Source organism: Loxodonta africana, chromosome 2, assembly GCF_030014295.1.
Source record: "Loxodonta africana isolate mLoxAfr1 chromosome 2, mLoxAfr1.hap2, whole genome shotgun sequence".
Classification (NCBI taxonomy): Eukaryota; Metazoa; Chordata; class Mammalia; order Proboscidea; family Elephantidae; genus Loxodonta; species Loxodonta africana.
The window spans coordinates 83833622-83852388 of NC_087343.1; the positions used below are offsets into that span (position 1 = coordinate 83833622).

The 18767-nt window shown below is 39.5% G+C and overlaps 1 protein-coding gene across 1 annotated transcript; it reads left to right on the forward strand.

Moving 5' to 3' along the window:
• The first annotated feature begins 783 nt into the window (after positions 1-783).
• Positions 784-17207, forward strand: LOC100672133 (betaine--homocysteine S-methyltransferase 1). The gene is made up of 8 exons (XM_064279694.1): positions 784-804; positions 2424-2556; positions 6203-6321; positions 7325-7516; positions 7877-8024; positions 12149-12331; positions 13708-13936; positions 16200-17207. The coding sequence occupies exons 1-8, from the start codon at positions 784-786 to the stop codon at positions 16384-16386; spliced, it is 1212 nt and encodes a 403-aa protein (XP_064135764.1). The 3' UTR covers positions 16387-17207.
• Positions 17208-18767: the final 1560 nt, after the last annotated feature.

Here is an 18767-nt window from a genome sequence, read left to right on the forward strand (position 1 = left end):
GTGATGCCACTATGAAGAGCAGTTAATAAAATTTAAATAACCGCCAAGAAAAACAGCAGCTACAGCGCCTGGTAAACAAATCCATCCTTTACTTTCCCAGTGACTTGTTGGGACGAGTGTTCTCAGTATAATCAGCCTTCATCTTCTCTAGGGGATGGATGGATAGATGGTCGGACTGACTGAGGGAGTGTGGTTGGAGGGGTGGGAAGATAAAAACAAAAAGAGGAGGGGATATATTTGATCCTTCAGTGTCAAAACACCCAGGGACAGAAACCCCCAGGAGAGAGTAGGGAGGCAGACAGGGCCTGACCAACTGGTAGCCCTCTGCTATAAGGTCAGTGAGGACAGGTCCATGTCTCATCTTCAGTCCCTGGTGGGTAACATATCATGGTCTACCTAGTTTCTAAAGGGATGTACCCCAAATCAAAAAGACCTTCACACAAGGAGAAAAGTTAATTCATCTAAATTTTTTAAATGCCATGTAATATCAATAGGGTGTATGTTGATGACCTGAGGAGGGATGTTGAGATGGTACATGATTATAATAGGCTGTCACAAATTCACCTAGTCTGAGAATTTCTGTCAACCTACAAATCTAAATGCACAGTCAGTGCAGACTGGGAAGAATGATTCCTATGGAGATTAAAAATATATATATATTTTTTGGTTTGGCACCATTTTCATATCTATGAATTCTAATCCACTCTCCGAACTCAAACAGAAAATTTAACATTTTAATGGATTTATTGTGTATTTACATATTTAAGCAACAGATGGGCATAAATGGGGGAAAATGTTTCCTCGGTAAACGTGTTTTCATGTGTATGGCAGTGTTAAAACATGGACAATAGTGTATCTACATGTTTGAGCTTAAAATTCAAATATATGTCACAAAACTAACATGTGTTCACTGTAAGCAAATAGGAAAAGCACAAAGAACAAGGTCTTGCTACATTTTGGTAAATATTCTGCTAGTTTGTTTTCTAGACAAATATGTACATTTTATACAAAAATACCATACTGTTTTATAGTACTAAGTTATATCTCATTTTATGTGACCCTTGTTCATGTTGGTGATATAACTGTACTGATATATTAATTAACAAGAATATATATATATATATATATATATTCTTGTTAATTGGTCCATAATGATCAAAATTGTAATTTTAAGATGTGGCATTTAGAGGCATTGTAATCATGACAAATACTTGGATTTCTAAATTACTCACAAGCAATTCTATATTTTTGTAGTAGCTGTTACCTCATGGATGCCCAGGCTTGAAAATTTTTAGATTTGGAAGGAGTATTACGGAGGATATAGCATAAGTCTCTCATTTTAATGATCTAAGATGAAAATGTCAGTTATTTCTTCTCTCTGAGCACCAGCTGTCCATACGGCATTCGGAGGGGCAGTAGAGGGGAAGGTTTAAATGAGGAAGACTCTAAGAAGATGGCCAGGAATTAGGATACAAACTCCTATCAATACCTCTCACAGATTGATGTAACCTTTCTTATTAGATCTTAGCATTTGTTTTATCAGCCATTATTGGTAATAAATGGAACACAATAAGTAAATAAAAATGGTAACTCTAGAAAATTACTTTCCACAAAGCCCTTTAAAAATACTGAATTCAAAATTTATCTACTAAGCATCAATACCAGTCAGAATTGACTTCACAGTAACAGGTTTGGTTTTGTTTTTTGGGGTTACCATCAATGTAATAGGTATAATGATTAGACTGGAAACTGTTTTTACAAATACTGTCCTTCTCTCATCCCTGTTGTTGTAGTCTCACTAGGAGAGTGCAGAACGCAGAGTCATAACTTCCCAGACAGCATAGCATAGCTACTGTCGTAGAAACTGAATTTTAACACTGTAGAAGAAGACTCTGAGTGTTCACCTTTGCAGTGGTATCTTCTTCTGTCTTTACCAAATCTCTTTGGACTTGTTAGTCTTCAAAATGCCATAATAACCATAATATGCCACTTCAACTTCTTTATCAATTTTAATCTGCTCTTTAGTTTATTGATAGTGTGAACAAAGACTAGCATTCACCATTTTAAGAATGTGTGCTTACGGATTCATTTGAGGCTTTACAACAAAGCCTTTTAATTTAATCCCTCAGCAGATATGTCTTCAAACATAACATCCTCCCACAATGTTTTTCAAACGTTCTTTAATATGTTTGAAAGCAACAGCCCCTAACCCCATCACCTACACACAAATTTTCATTATATGAGCATTCTGGCAGTTTGCCTCATAGATAGCCAAGAATTTATGTATAAAATATTATGCATGTATTTTGTTCTAAGTATTTTAAAGAAATCGTACTCCCCAAGAATATGCTAGCAAAAGTATTAGAGAAAATTCTCATACAAACTCAAGTAACTCGTTTTCCACGCCCCATCTGTAATTTTAGGGCATTCTAGAACGTTTAAATGCTGGAGAGGTTGTGATTGGAGATGGAGGGTTTGTCTTTGCTCTGGAGAAGAGAGGTTATGTGAAGGCGGGACCCTGGACCCCAGAAGCTGCTGTAGAACACCCAGAAGCAGGTTGGTACACAGCTCTATTCTAAGTTCTCATAAAAGCTCAACTATGTTGACCCACGTCTATCTGCAAGCATATTATCAAACTGACACATTCATGCTACATTTTCCAAATATTTATTATTTCCTGCTAGGCACTATGCTAGGCATTTAAGTATAGGTTCACATTTTGGATAAGTGCAATAGCCCTCCTTGTTCTGTTAACTGTCTACCTCCTGGTCCCCGCCCCTCAGTCACTGACGACAGGCTCACAGCCAGCATTCTACCTTGATGCTTTGCTTTAGAGGGTGTCCTCTGACTGGTAGATGAAGGGGATTTGGCAGATATGCCTGAGATAAGACAAGACAGTGGAAGTGAGATGCCTCAGATTACTGTGTAAAACACCTTTAAGGAAGAATTTGAGTCTTCAGATGAAATTAGAGAGTGTTATGGTAAATATTATACAAGATGAACAGTTGTTTTATGTTTATTAAAGAAACGTATATTTCAGTGATAAAGGATAGAAATTAATAAACCACTTAAATAGGCTGAGAGACAGAAAAGTTTTGAGGCAAAGCATATAGACTCTAGAGCCAGACTGTCTCAATTAAATCCTGTCAGCCAAGTAGGCTGTGTGACCTAGGAAAAATTACTTAGCTTCTGTGGGCTTCAGTTTCCTGTTCTATAAAACTGAGATAATATTAACATCTACCTCATAAGGTTGGAAACCCTGGTGGCGTAGTGGTTAAGTGCTACGGCTGCTAACCAAAAGGTCGGCAGTTCGAATCCACCAAGCGCTCCTTGGAAACTCTATGGGGCAGTTCTACTCTGTCCTCTAGGGTCGCTATGAGTTGGAATCTACTCGATGGCAGTGGGTTTTATTTTATTTTATTTTTTTAAGGTTATTATGAGGATTAAATTAGTAATGTGTATTTAAAATAGTGCATGGTACATGTTAAAGACTAGTATTAACTATTGTTATTATTAAGTTGGCTAAGTTGTTTCTTCTCTTAGTAATGTTCTTGGTTTTATCACTCTATTTCTGCTAGAGAAGTACAGAAATGTATTCAGGACTCAAATCACACAATCCCTACCTGGTATTCAAAGTAAAAGAACTGTGAAACTCAGCAAATATACACAACAATTATATTTCAAATAAAAGTAAAAATAGTTTTGTGTTGTCCCCTAAAAAAAAAAAAAAGATGAAATAGGCCCTTGGGAAGCTAAAACAACAGGGCTTCTCAATTTCAGTTTCACCAGCAGAGTTTACTAAAAGTATGGATTCCTAGGCCCAACTTCCAGAGCTTTGGGTTTGCGAGTCTGTGAGTGGATTCAGGAATATACATTTATAATAATTGTCCTCCAGGTGATCGTAAAATAAACCACACTTTGAGAAGCACTGCATCAAAGTGATTTAAGAGACACAGTGGAGTAATAGAGGAACATCATAGAGGGAAGGTTTCAAATATACCTATGGTTTGGTTTTTAAAGTCTGCTTCCTGCTAAACTCAGAATAAAATATTTCTTGGTCCAAACTGATGTTAATGGTGTACTACCTTTGCCTCATATGTATACAAAAGCTGGACAATGAATAAGGAAGACTGAAGAATTGATGCCTTTGAACTATGGTGTTGAATATACTGTGGACTGCCAGAAGAACAAACAAACAAATCTGTCTTGTAAGAAGTACAACCAGAATGCTCCTTAGAAACAAGGATGGCAAGACTTTGTTTTGTGTACTTTGGACATCTTATCAGGAAGGACCAGTCCCTGGAGAAGGACTTCATGCTTGGTAAAGTAGAGGGTCAGCAAAAAAGGAAGACCCTCAATGAGGTGGATTGGCATAGAGCTCAAACATAGCAACAACGATTGTGAGGATGGCGCAGGACCAGGCAGTGTTTTGTTCTGTTGTATGTACGGTTGCTATGAGTCGGAACAGACTTGACGGCACCAAACAACAACAACCTTTGCCCAGACTGTGCCAAGTAGAGAAAGCAAGACTGTTATTTAAGCCACAAGTCTCAATTTTGTAAACGACATAAACAAAGTTATATATATTAGAGGAGCTCATGAGAAACTACTGTGATACTGATTTTCTTCTGTTTTATTAATGCAGAAACAGTATTTTCTCTCTTGATATCTTAGTTATCTAATGCAGCTATAACAGAAATACCACAAAGGATGGCTTCAACAGAGAGAAATTCATTCTTTCACAGTTTAATAGGCTACAAGTCCAAATTCAGGGCATCTGCTCCAGGGGAAGGCTTTCTCCTCTCTGTCGGCTCTGGAGGAAGGTCCTTGGAGCTTCTCAGCTTAGGGACCTTGAGGTCCACAGGATGCGCTATGCTCCCAGTGCTTCTTTCTTAGTAGTATGAGATCCCGATGTCTCTCTGCTCACTTCTCCCTTTTATATCTCAAAGAAGATTGGCTCAAAACTCTTATAGATTGAGTCCTGCCTCATTAACATAAGTGCCACCAATCCCATCTCATTAACATCATAGAGAAAGGATTTGCAACAGATAGGAAAATCACATCAGATGACAAAATGATGGACATTCACACAATACTGGGAATCAGGCCTAGCCAAATTGATACACATATTTTGGGGGGACACAATTCAATCCATGATATTTGGCCATCTGTGCCTCAAGTATTTTGAACTTATTAAGGCATTTTCAGCTCTACTTTTTCTTCTGGAAGCTCTGTGTTTTTCAAGAATTAATGAAAACTCCACGATACTGAGTCATTAGATTTAATTCATTCTTCTGCAGACTGAAATCCCATATAGTTGACTGTGCCAGCCTAGTCCAAATTCTGTCAACCACAGTGGACTACTGGATGCATCAGAAAATACTAATATCCTGCAACAAATCCTCATAGCACCATCTTCACAGGACATTGGCTATACTTAGCCTTTTTCTCGAGGTGAAAAATATTTAAGGCATTCATGCTCTGAATGATTTGTTTGCTTTCCCAATTTAGACTAGGTGGTAGGTAGAATTACTATAGATCCTCAATAGGTTCCCTGCAAATTACCTTTCCAACTGCATCTCCCACCACTTTAACATGACCTCAACTCCAGCCTTTCAGACTATTTGTCATTCCCCCAAATACCCCAAATACCAAGCATGCCCCTGCCTACATGTCTTTTAACCCTCCACAGGGGATGCCCTTCCCCCACTTCTCTGTCCAGCAAAAACACTTTGAATTCTTCAAAGTGCAATTCAGATGATCCCTCCTCTGTGGGACGTCCCTCTTCCCTTCACCTCACATCCAAGGTAGAAATGATCTCTTCTTCCTGCATAGCCCAACCATGCCGCGTTGTAGTCAGTTATCCTTTGATGGATTGTAAATTTCTCCAAGAATAGGACAATAGATTGTTCATATTTGTATCCATGAGTGCCCTCCATAAATACAGTCAATAAATGATGAGCAAAATGAGCAAATACAAGAACGTGAGCACCCCTTCTGACCACCCATCCACTCAACTACAGCAAGTTTGGAGGAGTTGCTGAGAGGCCCCAGATCCACCTTACATTAACCCCCAGGATGTGTCAATGTCAAACAACCAAACACTTAAGCAGTTATTTTCAATTTTATCTGCGAGCGTTTTGAAAACACGTGAGTTAATAAACTGGTAGAAATTCATGTATTTCCTCATTCAATCTCGCAGTCCGCCAGCTTCATCGAGAGTTCCTCAGAGCTGGATCGAATGTCATGCAGACCTTCACTTTTTATGCCAGTGAAGACAAACTGGAGAACTGGGGAAACTACGTCGCAGAGAAAATATCCGTGAGTAAAACCATCCATGGAACTCTTCTTAGAGGGGTATGGTAGATACATTTCATAACCAAGGTTCTCATAGAGAATAAGATGTTGAAGAGCCTCTTCAAAGGCTTTTTTTTTTTTTTTTTTTTAAATAATAGAGAAATGAGGCATGTATGAACAATACCCTTAGGTTTTAGCTGGAGTCCCCCAAATTAACAGAAAGGCACTTAATGAAGCAGATTAAACGAGAAGTACCTAATGATTAATGATTCTCCCTGTCCCCTGTCGAAGTTGCTGAGTAAAGTGGGCAGCATTACAAATTCTTACTTCCCCACAGTTTTTTTGATGCAGCGTGGTGTACGGGAAAGATTATAGACATGAGGAATTGATGAACATGGAACAGTCCCTGACTCAGCAACAATCAATGATGTGATGGCGGGCAAATCATCAACCCCATCAATGTTGCAGTTTTTCCATCTCTAAAAAGAAAGTTCTAAAATTCCTTTTATCTGTACGGGCTATAATAGTGGCTTTTCAAGGACAAGAGTTAATTTTTCATGTCAAATCATTAAAAAAAAAAAAAAAAAAACCCTTACAAGTTATGCATGTATTAGTTGAGAAAATAGATGACAAGCAAACATTTGTTAATTCTGTAGTCATTTTAATTGAATTTTAATCTTATTAATCATAAAGACAAGTCATCACCATCATCACTATTTGGTACGTATTCTAAGGGATGCTTAGGCATTGGAAGACACTGATCCTTTCATGTAAAGACTTTCACTTTTTTATAGGTCTATGGTATAATGTAATGTCCTAAATATAACAATTACATTTATTGTTTTTATCACTGTTGTTAATTTGGTTATTTCAAACAGTTCAACCCAGTAAAATATTGAACCATTCAACAATTTCATTTTCTGGAATAAAATCACTGTTGTAAAGCTACAACTAAGACGTGGGTATTTGAATAATAATTTTATTTCAATTTCACATGAAAATTTAGATATATATTAACCCGCTTTAGGGGCAGAAAGTCAACGAAGCTGCTTGTGATATTGCCCGGCAAGTGGCTGATGAGGGAGACGCTTTGGTGGCAGGAGGTGTGAGTCAGACACCATCGTACCTCAGCTGCAAGAGTGAAACTGAAGTTAAAAAAATATTTCAGCAACAGTTAGAGGTCTTTATGAAGAAGAATGTGGACTTCCTGATCGCAGAGGTAAACGCAATCATCAGAGATATGACATGCGTGCTTAGTACATTTTCTCTGTTTTTTGCTCTCATGAAGACCATGCAGGGTTAGGTGTTAGTCATGATGAGTAATTATAATCAGTTTTTGAAATCTTTGTCCAGTTTAGGGCTTCTTCCAAATTCGATCCAGTAAATCTAATACAGTGGTCTACAATTCACAGTAAGAAATCACCATTTGTTTCATTTTTTAAAAAATGTTAATGCGTCACACCTCAGAGTTTGAAAAACACTCCTGTAGTGATAATTAAGTTATTAAGCAATAGAATACGTCTGCAAATTGTTTGGGGAGAAATAAGATTAAAAGTATCCTAAACTGAATTTATTTCAGTATTTTGAACACGTGGAAGAAGCTGTATGGGCAGTTGAGGCATTGAAAGTGTCTGGCAAACCAGTGGCAGCTACCATGTGCATAGGGCCAGACGGGGATTTGCATGGAGTGGCCCCCGGCGAGTGTGCAGTGCGGCTGGTGAAAGCAGGTGATGATGGATTTGCAATTGGTGACTCTTAAAATAACTTACAAATGAACATTCATCTACAAATCAGTGTATACTTCTCTTGTTAACAGGAAAACCATTCGTTTACTTCTTTAGGAATATTGATAATATTATTGTTGAGTCCCAAAGGAGACAGAATGTTAACAGGTGCACACACACACACACACATACACACCCCAGCCTTTTGGAAGGGGCAACTAGACCTATGCTAGAGATTTACACCTACAAATGAGAAGAATGTTTTAGTAAATGGAAAGATTTTGGTCCTTAGGAGCATTAGGATACATTTTCCTTTTTTAAAAAACTTAGATAGAGGTATTTAAATGTTAATAACTTTAAGGTTAGTTGCCTCATTGCCAAAGTTTTTCCATTATCATAAATTACTGGTATGCTTTGCTTTTTGTAATTGGTATAATAAACCAAACAATCCTTTGGTAGTGACCACCTAATTTATCTTTTTATATAATTTCCATTCTTAATATTGGTTTCATTTAAATTAGTGACAACTTACAAACTTTTTTCCAAGCTGCCTCATTCTAAACCCAAGGAATAGCTCAGGATCAGTGGAAACGCCAGAGTCATTCTGTGTAATGGGGAGATTTTGATGGGTTCTTTGTTTAATTTTTGACTTTCACCCACTCCTGATTTTTCAAGAAAGTTACTCTATATTCTTCATGAACGACAACAGTTATTTAGATTTTGGAATGAAAGTGCATGATCCTAATATTTGATTGGAAACATAAATATAGGGGAGAAAAAGCAAGTTAATTCCTCTCAAAAAGATCAGAGGAGGCAGTCATCATCCCCACTGTTGATTGGCAGGGGCTGCTGGCCTGCAGCTAATCCTTCCCTCACCACCCTTAGTGTTTTATATCACCGTACCCTGTTTATATGGGGGCAGTGGTGGTTCAGTGATAGAATTGTCACCTCCTCTGTCAGAGACCTAGGTTTGATTCCCGGCACCTCAGGCACAGCCACCACCCGTCTGTCAGTGGAGGCGTGTGTGTTGCTATGATGCTGACCAGGTTTTAGCAAAGATTCCAGACTAAGACAGACTAGGAAGAAAGGCCAGGTGATCTACTTCTGAAAATCAGCCAATCGAGTACACAGCCTGGCAGAGACCAGGGAGTCTTTTCATTTCATTGTGTGCTGGTTGCCATGAGTTGGGGGCCAACTCAATAGCAGCTAACAACAACAACAACAACCCTGTTTATATCCTTCACAGAACTTCTCATTTATTTACTTGTTTAGCCTGCCTCCCTCACTAGATTGTAAGATGCATAAGGGCAGGGACTATGTCTGTTTGGTTCAGCACTAAGTACCCTGTGCCTAGCACAGTGCCTAGCCCATAATGTTGTGTTGTGTGGTGAACTGATTCTGACTCATAGAGACCCTATATAATAGAGTAGAACTGCCCCACAGGGTTTCCTAAGGTGCCCTGGTGGCACAGTGGTTAAGCACTTGAACCCACCAGCTGCTCCACAGGAGAAAGATGTGACAGCCTGCTTCTGTAAAGATTACAGTCTTAGAAACCCTATGGGGCAGTTCTACTCTGTCCTACAGGGTCACTATAAGTCAGAATTGACTGGACAGCAATGAGCTTTTTTTTTTTTTTTTAAATCTTTACAGGAGCAGATTGCCAGGTCGTTTCTCCTTCGGAGCTGCTGGGTGGGTTTGAACTGCTGACCTTTCAGTTAGCAGCTGAGCACTTAACTACTGTGCCGCCAGGGCTCTTTAATAAATAGCCATTGCACAGATCTAGGCCATTCTCCATGTTTAGTTTAAATCCACCTCCATGAATCCTTCCATAATCATCCCTACCCCAAATAATCTTCTGACAACTCTTTCTAAATAAACAAGTCATTTGGAACTTTTCAAATCCTCATTCCACATTTACCAAGAAGGAGATAATAGTGAACAGCAACTGCCAAACTTAATTGATCATAGAACCTTATTTTCATGTAGCAAATTTTGGGAAGCACTGTACTAAATTATAAAATCCTTGATGTCAGGAACTATGTCCTCTTTCTATAACCACCCACAAAAGCCTAATACCTAACAAATATCCAATCAATAATTAAAGTATGATTAATTCATGAGTGTCATGAAGTCAAGGCAAGAAAAGAGAAACTGGCAGCAGGACATCCAAAAAAAGGTACTCAAGATCCAAATGAAGATGTTAAGTAAGCTGTTGAATATGCAAGTTTGGAACCCAATGGGAAGATCAAGGTTAGAAAGAAAAATCTGAGAAACACCTGGATATAGATGGTATTGACAGCCCTGGAACTAAAAAGGAAGTGTAGATGGAGAAGAGAAGATGGTTCAATGGGAATCCTGGGGCACTCCAGGATGCGGGGTTCGGCCTTGAAGATGAGCCAGCATATAATACTCAAAAGCAGCAGCCAGGGAGGTAGAAGCAACTCTCAGAGAGTGTGGGAGTCTCAGAAGCCAAGAGAGGGGGAGTATTGATGAAGGAGGGCATGGTCCCCAGGTTGAATGTGGCTGACTAAGATGAGAACAGAGAAGCGACTACTGGATTTGACAACAAGTCAGGGGTAACCTTGACAAAAGCCCTTGCAGAGACATGATAGGGAGTAAGGCCTGATTGGAACAAGGATGGAGAGCAAACTGCAGACCCAATAGAGGGGACCACTGAGGTGCCTGCCACTGAACGGTGGATACCAGCACCTGTGGCATCAGCTCTGCTGCTCCTAGAATCTGGATGGTGGTGCCTCTCTTACCACAGCAGAATCTCTCCTACCCTTGTTCTTGGTACTTCCATATCTAAGATACAAAATCTTAGGCCATGAGTCCAACAAGAATAAGTCCTATTTGGAAATTCTTCTCATCTTGAGAGGATGGAGTAAAAGAATAAGAATGTCATATTGCTTCCACGCATCTTCTGGGGGCAGGAACCTCCAAAATCATGTACAATGATTGCTATGATAATTCATCCTCAGTCCAAATATAATTAAGAATATCATGACTATGAATAAAGTGAAAACCCTGGTGGCATAGTGGTTAAGTGCTACGGCTGCTAACCAAAAGTTCAGCAGCTCAAATCCGCCAGGTGCTCCTTGGAAACTCTATGGGACAGTTCTACTCTGTCCTATAGGGTCGCTATGAGTCGGAATCGACTCGATGGCAGTGGGTGGGAATGAATAAAGTTTCAGAAAAAAAAAAGGGGGGATCTAAAACGTATTTTGTTCTTACTAATCAGACTTCAAAATTACAGATTTTACAAGAAAGCTTAAAGAAGACTATCCCATATAGTTTTGAGTCTAGGGAGGCTAAAATGTAAATGAAAAACTTGTCAAAATGATTGATAAACTGTTAACCACTTTCAGTAGCTGAAGTCAGAGAATTTTTGAGATTTCTTCCAAAGTTACTACTCCTAGACACCAAATTTCTTCCAGAAAGAAATTTTGTGTCTGAAAAAAACCTTTTCCCAAACGATGTTCTGCTGTGCACAAGAAGGTTAGCAATGTTACTAAGTTGGTCTGGTGAAAGGGAACATTTATTGATACCCAAAATGAGAAGTATGATAAACCACTGGTGTAATCTAGCAGCTGGGAGTATTGAAAAATTACTTTGTTTGTGACATAATGTCAAACTTTGAAAAATTGACTACTAAAACTTGAAGTTAAAAAAACTCTAATAATAATTTTTATTTTTTATAAAAGATGGGCAGCCAAGTGTGCATAAACGACACTTCAATTATGCCAGACTCCTCAAAGCACTTTTCAAAGAAAGTACTTTCTGCCTTTTAGTAATTGCTCTCCGCTAAAGGTAAAATGGGTTTATGGATCCCCAAAAAAAACCATTGTCGTCAAGTCAATTCCTACTCATAGTGACCCTATAGGACAGAGTAGAACTGCCCCATAGAGTTTCCAAGGAACTTCTGGTGCATTTGAACTACCAACCTTTTAGTCAGCAGCTATAGCTCTTAATCACTATGCCACCAGGGTTTCCAAGTTTATGGATAGTGAGGACCATATGTATTTCAATTTATTGTTCCAAGTAGAAGCTTCCTGATTAAGAGAGGAGAGTTGGACCTACTAGTATCTGGTGAATCCCTAAAGGTGAAACGTTCTTCCCATTTGCAGGAGCTTCCATCATTGGCGTGAACTGCCATTTTGACCCCACAACTAGTTTAAAAACAGTGAAACTCATGAAAGAAGGCTTGGAGGCTGCCAAACTGAAAGCTTACCTGATGGCCCAGCCCTTGGCCTACCACACTCCTGACTGCGGCAAACAGGGATTTATTGATCTCCCAGAATTCCCCTTTGGTAAGACAGATTTTTATAAATAATCTCAGTAGCTTTATATTTGACAAATCTGTAATACACCTGTAGCCACAGAGCTTTTGTGATTGTAAAGAAATGGCTGCATATCTCTGTATCTGTTGCCCCCGGTTTCTCTCTCTGTACCAACCTTGATATTAGGCAGTAGAAGAGAGAAAAGATGGGATCAGCAAACGAAGACCTCTGAACTTAAATATAAAATCAAAGATGAATCTACATCTAAATAGACAATCAATGAGTCATATTTTTAGGGTGGTGAAAAGGATGCTGGGTAGAATCAGCAGAGATTTAGGTTCTGGTTCTAGCTCTGTTGCTGAGTTGTGTGACCTTAGGACAATCTCTTAATTTCCCTGGATCTTAATTTGCTCACTGGAAAAATAAGACTGTTAGACCAGATTATCTCCAAGGTCCTTTTCTCCTATTTAAAATTTTGCACAGATACTCTTACAGAGTTTTGGGGGTGAGGAGAAGATACCATCACTGGATGACTGTAAAACAAATGTGAGTGAAGAGACTGAGCCAATGATGTAAACGAATACTTGCACTCTAGGCAGAGGCAAAAAATCTCTTAGCATGTTGGAAAGTGAGATCAGACTACCTTGAAAATCAACCCAGGGAGATCAGCAGGGCCAGAGTATGGCCAGCCTCCTATGCCATTCTCAGGTCCTTATACCATCTCCTATATCCTATAGGGACTCTCAGATAAGCGAAATAATCAGATTGATGTTATAAAATGATCAGTCTGACAGAACCACAAGAGAAGAATAGCAAGGCATTTGTGTTACCTACTGTATGTAACAAATTACTACAAATCTTAGTGGCTTAAAACAACACACTGTCTCACACTTTCTGTGGGCCAAGCATTTGGGAGTAGCTTAGATGGGTGGTTTAGGCTCAGGGTCTTTCATGAGCCAACAACCCAGATGTTGGCTGTGGCTATAGTCATCTGAAAGCCTGACGGAAGCTAGAGGATCCACTTTCAAGTTCACTTACTTGGCTATTGGCAGTCAATGTCAATTGCTTGTTGGTTATTGGCTGGAGGCCTTGGTTTCTCATCAATGGGCCTTTCCATAGTGATGCTGGAGTATTTTTACAACCTTGTAGACGGCTTCCTCCAGAGTAAGTCTTTCAAGAGCAAGCAAGCCAGAAATCATAATGTATTTTATGACCTAGTCTCAGAAGTCATATGCCATCCCTTCTGCCATATATAAACATAAAGTAGCTAATTGTTTTTTAAAAAAACTTAAAACAAATATTGACAACTTGTTCAATCCATTTATTAAAAATTACATATTCATTTTAGATATTTATTTTTAATATATTTAGAATAACAGATTAAGGCAAAATCCCATTTATTACAGGACTAGAACCCAGAGTTACAACCAGGTGGGATATTCAAAAGTACGCCAGAGAGGCCTACAACCTGGGTGTCAGGTACATTGGCGGTTGCTGTGGATTTGAGCCCTACCACATCAGGGCGATTGCAGAGGAGCTAGCCCCAGAAAGGGGATTTTTGCCACCAGCTTCCGAAAAACATGGCAGCTGGGGAAGTGGTTTGGACATGCACACCAAACCCTGGATTAGAGCAAGGTAAGTACTCTTAAATTACATTTGCTAATTTAAGCCCAAACTCATTTAGATTATGTATATGTCTAAGGGAGGCCATTACAAAGAGTGCAGCTAATTTGCTGTGTGATGGTGAAGAATCACTTACCCTCCTTAAATTTTCTCACATAGATATTTATAAAACATCCTTATGGGGTAATTTCTCAAGAAAGCCTTAAGAAAAAAGAATGTAAATAATGTGATGATGAAATGCAATGAAATGTGATTTCATGCCCTAATAAAGGACTGCCCATGTCGCAGATAATAACATTGAATGGCACTGAGTATCAAGAAAAAAGCATAGCTAAGTATAACAAATATGAAGTAAATGCCAGTTCTGTGCCAAGCATGATTCTCAGAGCTGAGAATGCAGTGGTGTACGAGATAGAGCTGACATTCTAGTGAGAGAGATAAATAATAACCAAGAATAAAAAGGGTATGTCAGACACTGTGCAGGGCTCTAGCAATACAGAAATGGATGGCTGTGGTCCCTGGCATGGAGAATCTCAGTCTTCTGGGGAAAATGGATAGGAAAGCCAAAGTATTACTCTGCAGTGACTGCTTTAGAAGAGGCAAGGATAAAAAGGCAAGAAATGAAGAGGAAGAGAGTGACTGAGTATCTCTGCCTAAAAGAAAGAGATTTTACTGTTTGGTTTTGAAGACTAAGGGGTCCACCAAATGGAGGACGGGGGTAGAGGGTCCATGCTTAAGCAGAAGGAGCAGTTTTGCTTCTTTCAGAAGATGTTAATTGAACACAGCCAGCTGAAGTCTGACATTGTTGCAAGTGCTGAGGTAGTGAGCTGGACAATGTTGTAGGCAGAGAAATAAACAGATAAGTTCAAATCAGTACAGTAAATTCAGGAGTGAAGATAAGCACAGGTGCTATGGGGTCTGAGCTAATGTCCTGTGGAGGCAAAAGACAGAGATGGGGGGGGGGGAATGGTTAATGAAAGACCCCAAAGAAAGGTGATGCCTAAGCCGAATTTTGAAGGATCAATTGCATTAGCCACACAAGTGAACAGCCTGCAGGAAGCTGCTGAGAGGTGAAAGTATGGTGTATTGAAACCAGAAGTTTAAGAATATTGGAGACAGAATTTGATAGAAGACAAACCTCAGGAGTAGAAGGAGGCCTTTAAGTAGTCCTGTTCATGAGCTATGTATGACCTCATCCCAAAGGCTATGGGGAGTATAGATGGGTCTTGCCCAAGGGTGCAATGTTAGATTTGCAAATAAGCACACTTTAATAGCCTTGAGGCAGGGAAACTTGTGAATAGGTCTTTCCTAGAACAGATACCAAACCTAATTAAGCCTGAACTAATGGAGGTGATGCAAATAGAAAGCAGAGGATACAGAATCCAAAGTCAGAGGTGCGGAAGTAATACTGGGCTTGGGAAAAAGCAACAAATGTGGGCTCAGCTGATTCATGGGGTAGAGTACCAGAAGGTGAGGATGGAGAGGGAAGGTAAATTGTATTGAAAATCTTCCTGTTTTGAATTCTTAGTTTTTGATCCCTATACACAAATAGGAAGCCCTGGTGGCGCAGTGGTTAAGAGCTCAGCTGCTAACCAAAAGGTTGGCAGTTTGAATCTACCAGCCGCTCCTTGGAAACCCTATGGGGCAGTTCTACTCTGCCCTTAAAGAGTCACTATGAGTTGGAATCATCTTAACAGCAGTGGGTTTGGTTTTTCTGTTTGGTTGGCTGGTTGGTTATAGAACCAAAAACCCATTGCCATCAAGTCGATTCTGACTCATAATGAACCTACAGGACAGAGTAGAACTCCCCCGTAGGGTTTCCAAGGAGCAGCTGGTAGATTCTAACTGCCAACCTTTTGGTTACCAGTCATAGTTCTTAACTACTGTACCACCAGGGCTCGTTACTGAAATAAGGGGATTCTTTTTATGGTTATTAGTTGGAAGAGGAGATGCTAAAATTAAGATATCATGAAACAAATCATAGAAAGCACAGTTAAATTACAATTAAGTAGTATACTGCTATCTGGTTAGCCATGTTCTCTGGTTAATAGAGGATTAATATGATAATACACATATTTAAAAAGGAAATTCAAAGTAATTTTAGACCTACAGATTCTGGTTGGGGGGGGGGCGGTTAGTCCAAACTAATAAATTGTGTTTCAATGGACACCCTCTTAGCATCCAAAGATGCCTCCATGGATGTATCCTAGCTCAGTGGCATATAGAGGCCGAAACTAGGGGAGGAGTCTAACGTTGGCGTGTTTTGTTCACACAGGGCCAGGAGGGAATACTGGGAGAATCTTCGGATAGCCTCAGGCAGGCCGTACAACCCTTCAATGTCAAAGCCCGATGCCTGGGGAGTGACCAAAGGAACAGCCGAGCTGATGCAGCAGAAAGAAGCCACGACTGACCAGCAGCTAAAGGAGCTCATTGAAAAACAGAAATTCAAATCTGCACCATAGCCTCAATGGAGAATCTATCTTTGGTGAATTCCTCTGTTTGGGCCACAGTTCCTAAAAATAAGGAAAAGATGGTTAAAAAGCAATGCATGTATTAATTCCAGGCTACACATTTAATTGGTATTAGTTGAATGAAATAGAAGTACAAATAGCACTGGAGAATTTTAAAAGTAGGTTTTAGAAGTTTACTTAGAAGTAAAATAAGAAGTAAATCTTAAATAGGTTTACAAAGCACCTGTGGGAATCACTTGGCCCAGGAAAAGTAATTCAAGCACTAATCCTGGTTCAAGAACTTTTCAAGCTAGTGAGAAAGATGAGGCGTGAACCTTCGTAAGTGAGTCAGCAAGCAGGCAGGGACAGCTGAAGTGCTATGGAAAAGTGCCTTCCAAGTTCGTTTGAACATGACCTATAATAAAAACAAACAAAAACAATTTATATAATGACCCAGTAAGACATGTAATACATAAATATGAAATAAAATGTGATCCATCTTGTCATTTTCTATTCCTTTCTGTTCTGTTTCATTAATAATAAACTGGTGATTAAAAAAAAACAACAACACATTGTCATGGAGTTGATTCTGACTCATAGTGACACTATAAGACAGAGTAGAACAGCCCTGTTGGGTTTCCAAGGAGTGGCTAATGGATTTGAACCACCACCTTTTGGTTAGCAGCTGTAGCTCTTAACCACTGTGTTACCAGAGCTCCAAACATGCTGGCTGAGACTTTTAAATTGACTTTATGACTCATTAATTGGTTTTGGCCCACAGTTTTAAAAACATTGCTATAGGCCATTTCACATATGGGGACTTTCCTGTATTTTGAAATTCATTCTTATTAAGAAGATCAAGGTCATCTAGAATCAATACATATTTAAAACCTAAAGTTCTGATTCTGGCTTTAGGTTCCTGTCTCCGCTTCCTGACTCATCTCTACCTCTGAGAAACATACACCAATATGTTGGTATTAAAACACTATCCATCCTGCTCTAAACTGGACTGATCTAAATGCCTTAAGTCTGTAAGCCTGAGGAGCAATGAGCTTGTGTTACTTTGGTATCTTAAAAAGTAACTTTGATAGTAATAAAAAATAGAAATTTTCCAAACTCTAGCTAGGTTTCTTACATTGAGAACTAGGATGTTTTTAAACTGGTAATTTAATATCTACTTTCCTATGAGAGCTCAACCCCAAAAATGCATGAGCACTAGATATAATTTACACATAAAATTTACATATAAAAAAGTGTATGTGCTGCTTTATAAAATATTCCTAGATTGGTTTGACTTTTTGAAATCATAATTTTTTTCAGCTATTAAAAAAAAAAAAGACTATTTTGGTTGTATTTGATTCTTTAGTTCTACAATTTGCTAAATCTTGTATGAAAACCCTCAACCTCAATTTATCCATCTATTAAATAGTAACACTACCCATGTACTTTATTAGAATTCTGGAATTTCAAAGGAGGAGGTAGCAGTATTTAAAGGAAAAAGAAATTTCCAGAGGTTTTTTTACCCAGAGAGTCAATCATCTACTTCTTATCCCCCAATCCACCACTCGTCTGTCAGTTTGTTGTACTGCGGTGGCTTGCGTGTTGCTGGGATGCTGAAAACGATGTTACCAGTATTTCAAATACCAGCAGGGTCACCCATGGTGGATAGGTTTCTGCAGACTAAGACAGACTAGGAAGAAGGACCTGGCAATCTACTTCTGAAAAAATTGGCCAGTGAAAACCATATAAATAGTGGTGGAACATTGTCTGATATAATGCCAGAAGGTGAGACCATCAGGTTGGAAGCCAGGGGAAGAGCTGCCTCCTCAAAGCAAAATCGACCTGTAAAAATGGCTTGGAGGACAGTATCTGACATCCTCCAACTACACAAGGGGCAAGGAAAACCAAGATCAACAGCACAGGGCTGATTCCCATGAGGTGGAGGCCAGACAAGCTCCCCTCTCTGCCATCTTTCCTAATTCTGATACGAATTGTCCCTTGCACAGCACTCTCTACTTCTCTGCTGGGTTCGATAATTCATTGCAATGACCACACAGAACTCATAGGCAACACTCATGATTATGGGGTTTATTAGGGAAGTAACAGTTACAATTCAGGCTCAAGAACACTCAAGGATACAGCTCTTCCATCAGGACAGCCTCTTCCCAGTGGTCCTCGCAGGCATGCCTCTCCCTGGTCCTAGGCCTCTCCCCAGAGGCACTCAGCTTTCTCTCTCCATCCGTGGGCTGGGCATCCCACTGAGCTGTCTCTTGCTGCTGGGTCTCTACTGCTACCACTTCTCACTGTCTTCAGGGTTACAGCTAGTTTGCTCTCTCTCTCTCTCCATCTCCTGATTCCAGGAGCTTCTAAGGGCAGGGACCCCAGATCCAAAG